General features: G+C 38.0%; 1 protein-coding gene across 1 annotated transcript; it reads right to left on the minus strand.

Moving 5' to 3' along the window:
- Window positions 1–5,219, minus strand: LOC120546073. The gene is made up of 4 exons (XM_039780836.1): window positions 4,867–5,219; window positions 3,336–3,390; window positions 3,028–3,069; window positions 1–1,873 (listed from the first exon to the last, which is right to left on the minus strand). The coding sequence occupies exons 1-4, from the start codon at window positions 5,107–5,109 to the stop codon at window positions 1,500–1,502; spliced, it is 714 nt and encodes a 237-aa protein (XP_039636770.1). The 5' UTR covers window positions 5,110–5,219; the 3' UTR covers window positions 1–1,499.
- Between the last annotated feature and the right edge of the window lie 769 nt (window positions 5,220–5,988).

The raw sequence follows: 5,988 nt of genomic DNA on the forward strand, positions 1-5,988 counted from the left end.
TAAATATGTCTTTCCTGAGGCAATGCCCCAGCACATTGACAGAGAATAGTTTTCCCTGATAACTGTTGACAAAAAGGTATGTGAATTATTTAGAGAATTTCTAATATGTCAGTTTCCATGCTGAACACATCAAATTAAATTCTAATCATCCCTGTTGTATAGAGCTGAACAGTTTGGTTCCAGAAGTAAAAATCCCATTGATTTTCTCCATAAGGATTTAGATTATCAGCCGTAATGTCTAAACCATCCGTGGTAGACTGACCACGAACTACGTGGTTGTGAAACGGAAGTTTCTGCTCCTGTAGAAGCTAGAAGTTCGTATGAAATCAACCTTGTTTTAAGAAAAACATGTCTTATCTGCGATCTTATGGAGAAAAGCTACAGTACCCACAATCCTAAGTGTAACAACAACATCTCTGATTGGTCCAACTCACTGTTACCATAGGAACGTTTACCGTACCCGCGAAACCGCGAGCGGCTAGTCTTCTTACCTTTCCCTTTTCGCCATTTTTTCAAAATGTTTTTTGCGCCGAATCAAATGTTTTATGCTCACTATTCATCTCGTAGCTGGTTGGCTTGGTTCCAGACTTAAAACTCTTTATATAAGCAATATTCAAAACTATGAAACAATTGAATGGGGAAAAACACATCTGGAACCAGAGCCGTTAAAAAAGTGGGCGGTCACTGTTGAGCTCTATTGGGAGGGGGCAGTAAAATCTTCTTTTGTTTAAAAAACAATCTAATAAAAACAAAACTCTAAAACATACCACTGGGGTAAGTGGGTAAATAATGTATTTGTAATTTGAGTGAACTGACAAATTGACAGTTGTTAGCAATAATTTTTATTATAAATACTGCTAGCTAATAAAAAAAAAAAACTTGCTATGGTTGCTGTAAACAAACCAACCAGCCCTTAAGACTGCAGACCCGATAAGAAGGAGAAACACTAACTACTTTTAAACATTATCAAAGACAGACACATTATTATAGATAAGCACAAACATCGCTACGCCGACCTTTTCAAGAAGCTGTTTGTAGGAATGAAAGAGGGCGAGGCTGTGTTCACACGGTCCAACAAGTCCGTCACCGCTGGTAAACTCTGACAAAATCGTATTTTGAAAGGCTCCATGTAAACGGGAATATTAGTGGAATTTTCACATTCGTTAGCCATGTAAACAGCTTAGTCGGAATATCGTCTTTTTCGGAATAAGGGCAAAAAACTACAATATTATGTGCAAGTAAATGTAGTCAGTCATTCCCCTGGCAGTATTGATGGACCAGACACAGACGAGGAGAGCATAGATGAGGAAGACCCGCAACTGCTGACCAATCGGAGCAGATTGGGCTTTTTCAGAAGAGGGGGCTTAAAAAGACAGGCACTCCAAGGTGCTGCCTTGGGCAGAATGAGGGTTTTTTGAACAAAAAGTATGAATTTGTTTTTAAATGAAAAAATACTTTAAAAATAGATTATTGAGACTGAGACACTGGAGGCATATTCTCTATGTGAGAAACGCACCAAATGATGATGTGGAGATCAGTTCATAGCCCAGTTCGATCCACACTCTCAAATTATCTCCTTTAGACAACTCAAAAAGCTGTCCCATGAACACACTCTTATCCCCTTCTGAAGTGCATCCATCCCAGGCCTTCATCGTGGGTCTAGCCTCGGGGTAACTTTCACTCCAGTTGCGCAGCTCTGCGTAGAACCTGTTGAAGTCTCCCTTATTGCAGCTTAATTCAATCCTCACATAGACATAATAGAAACCGTCCTCAGGAATCACAATGGCAGTTTCCTCTTTGATGTGTTGTCCACCAAAATTATCACGCCATTTCAAGTATAGTCCATCAGTCTTGTTGTCTGCAGGTACAGACGCTGTTGGAAGAGAGAAGTACAGTAAGTCACATGATTTATTTAAACCATAAATTCCTCTTCTATTTTTCTATTTATCATAAATTTTACTATTCTCATGTTTAAATAGCTTTTTAAAAGTCACATCTTTTAAAAGTTGGAAATGTAAGAGGGACATTGTTGAAACACAGAATTCCCAATCAAAGCAACAAGAGTTCAAATAAAATACATTCGTTCATTATGCAACCACATGTTCAAGACTCACCTGGACTTCATGTGCACTCCAACAAGTGCTGCAGCATTGAGACCAATGCGTACATCTAAAAATAACAAGCCTGGCTGTTTAGGAGATCAATTCTTTTTGGGTCAGCTGCAAACAATCTGGCCCACCCTGGGTTCATTTTGTTTTCTTTACACTGTGCTCTAAGCTTCCCATTGTGGCCTATAACATTTCAAACAACCAAATAGTACTGTCAAGATTTGGCTCAAATTCAGGAAACAGCATGGTCTACAGAGAGCTTAGATACACACACCGATTTTAAATAATCACTTATTCTCATCGTTCTGCTTGGAGCCCGCCTTCCGTAGTTTGTCAAACAATTGTCTTGTCACACTTACATGACCTATAACAGGATGGAGTCTTTTCACCCTATGTGGCTCACTAATTTACATTATGATCAGCTAATTTAACAAGTGTACAAAAGCATTGTATTTATTTTATATGGGGACATTTTTTCAAAATAAGTCATTATGTTTTAAGGTGTTTTTGTGGCTTGATTGTAAACAACTTAAAATAAATAAATGGTTTTAAAGAAGAATATGTTGGTCAATTTAGTCAGCTTTTTCATTGAATCAAGATAAACACTGAAAACATAATGGTACAGTCTCCATGCTACACTAATGATAGTATTACACATATCCTCTACAAGTATAATTGTGGCTGTATACTTTGTCTCCCCTTCAAAAATTGCTCTTCAGAAATTTAATTTTTATCCCCAAACTGTTAGATGAGATGTACGCCCATGGGCATTTCATTTTATTTACTTGCTTATTTTTTATACCTTGTCATGTCCTGCATTTGATGCACTGGCTTTGCCTTGTCTGCAGAAAACTCAATAAAAAAGATTTGGGGAAAAGTGTGAAGTTGACTAGTGAAGAGTAGTGAAAAAAACACTTACTGAGATCAACGTGCAGTTTTGGGATGTTTGTTTGAGGATTAGCTGTGGATTGAGAAAGAGAGGAGAGAGATGTTCAAAACAATGCTTGCTTGCTAATGATATTTCAGGGAAAAGCCTGATCTGGAAGATGGAGAAAGCTGCCTGAGTTGTGAACTACTGTAGGACACACAATGACATACTATATATGGAGCTTAGTAATGGAGAGCAGTAATGTATAGTACTTAAACTTGTAAACTTTCACTTGTACATTGAAATCCTCCCAACTCCATAGACATTTCATTAAACATGAAGGTAATGACACGGCATACCTGTAGGGTAAACGCTCTCTTGCTTGGAATAGGCTGGACTTGGCTTTACTGCGCACTAGGAATAAGGAAGAACACATTTTCAGTTTCATCATGACTTGTAGCGCTTTACTCGGATACCTGAAATTGTGGCCATTATATGGATTATATGACAGCTTGTTGGAAACACAAAGTGAGTCCCAATGTGATCTTGTCTTTACAGTGATACAAGTGGCAAAGGGCAAGCAAAAGGGGCTGAAATGTGGACGCAACAGGTTGTGTGGGGGAAAATTGTTGCTTCACTATCAGTGAGTAAAAATATTTGGACTGAAGGGTTTGTTGTTTATAATGATGCTACTGAGATATGCAGTGAATTAAGGTAGCACTAATAAAAATGTGGACACAACCTCCTATTTGAATGTAAATCTGATATATTTTATTAGAAAAATTGTCATCCTTTTTTGTGACCAAGTTTGGTTTTAAATTTTTCACTCAGTATTGAGGGTAACCATATATGTAAAAAAAGTATAATCATAAACATGACACAGTCCAAAATGCACATACATTGGTCTCCTTTCTCAACAAAAGTTGTAATAAATCAACATAAAATAAGATGAAGTACAAAAGTAAAGATAAATAAAGCACACATCTTGCATTCTGACTAAATAAATATAACATTACCTCCATCTCCAAACGTTGGCATCCCTTTTAAGATCTTATGGCACAAAGTACTCAAGTTCATACATCTTAACCTGTGGCACCCCATCTCCAATAACTGCATTTATCATTAGAGATGCAGTATGTTCATTGCACCAGCCTGAAATCAGCCCAAAACTTTGATCAAGTTAGGTAGTTAAGGTAGTTTAAAACTCTGCTACACCCCTCAAAGGGAGTAAAATATTCCTACTATATCCTAGGATTGCATATAAGCTGACATTGAGGTTTACATGCTCACATCATCAATGTGCAGACCCAGCCAAAGCTCTCTGAGAAGACAAAGAAACCTTAGCCCATAACCAGCGATGGAAGAAGTATTCAGATCCTTTACTTAAGTAAAAGTACTAATACCACACTGTCAAAATACTCTGTTACAAGTAAAAGCCCTGCCTTGAAAATGTTACTTCTGTAAAAGTATCATCAAGAAAATGCACTTGATGTAATAAAAGTAAAAGTACTCAATGCAGAAAAATCCTCACATTTTAGAAACTGGGAACGATCCAAACAGTTCTGTCAATCAACTAAGTGTTTAATCGGCCAATCATTACAGCTGGACTTGCAGGCTGTTATATTGTTGGGTAGTATAACTTTTAATAAAACACTGTATTTTATAAACTACATGTGTGGTGTGTGTACAAATTTTAACTTGTAAAGTAACTAGTAACTAAAGCTGTCAGATTGATGTAGTGGAGTAGAAGTAGAAAGTGGTATGAAAAGAAAAGACTCAAGTAAAGTACAAGTACCTCAAATTTGTACTTAAGTACAGTACTTAAAGTCAATGTACTTAGTCACATTCCACCACTGCCCATAACCATAAAGAAAAAGTTTTGGAACTTACGTTTTGTCCGCTGGATCCAGAGTTTCCACGTTGCCATAAAACAGCACAGATGGTAAAAATGAACAGTGCCATACTGCTGAGCAGCAAGAGCAGAGTGATGAGTCTGGGGCGCATTTCCTGTTGCTTCATGTCCCGGCAGTGTTTGATGGGGATGAGCACAGACTTGTCCGGGTCCATATCTATAATTGCATCCCCACAGGCAGATTCAGTTGGCAGAGTCTGCCCAAAAAGTTTCTCTTCCATGTCAGCAAGTCCGGTATCTGCAAAGTTGGCTGGTCCTCTGTTTACCAGTGATACTTGCAGTCTTTTATTAGCAGTTGAAAAGTGGGGCTGTACCCAACCGCCTACACTGAAATCCTCAGCTGGAATGACCTCATCTTTTCATTCATACAGATAGGAGAAAAAAAGAGAGGAGGAGCACATACCAGAGTCCTCATTTTAGTGTTCAAAACATGTAAATAGGCTTTACTCTCATGTATTATCATTATATTCCAGTTATAGAACCATGCATCCCTTTTTCTCAAAGATAAATAAATAAAAAAAGAAAAACAGAAAATCATTTAACAATATGCTATATGAAAATAGCATTCTTTTCACTGTTAGTCTCGAGTAATGACAGTTTCAGAAACATGTAAAAGTTACATACATTCACTTTAATGACTCAAACCGATTAATCAATTATCAAAATAGTTGGGGGTTAATTTAGTATTTGACAACGAATTGATTAATCGGGCTCAAGGACACTAAGGCACTCAGGAGGGTAAAGTTTAAAAAGCCTTATATTTTTGGGCTAAATCATTAAAACACGGCAACGCGTTTCAGCCGTGAGGCCTTCACCAAGGCAAGTATAAAATGTTTGCATTTGAACTGTATCTTATAGCCTATTGGCCAGTAGTCACATGGTCAGTAGGCCAAGAGTCACATGATTGTTGTGGACAGGTGGTCACATGACAGACCATATTCAGCAGGAAATCGATCAGCAATAGTTAAACAATAGGCTCGTTTGAGATGAGCCAGGTGTGCGCAGAATCGATAACCGGCGATCGCCGCCCATTGCACGCCGTTTAGATCTGTGTCCGACTTGATCGCGACTTGCTCTGTCGTCATGCACACGTGGGCAAC

This window comes from Perca fluviatilis, chromosome 17 (genome assembly GCF_010015445.1).
Source record: "Perca fluviatilis chromosome 17, GENO_Pfluv_1.0, whole genome shotgun sequence".
NCBI classification, from domain to species: domain Eukaryota; kingdom Metazoa; phylum Chordata; class Actinopteri; order Perciformes; family Percidae; genus Perca; species Perca fluviatilis.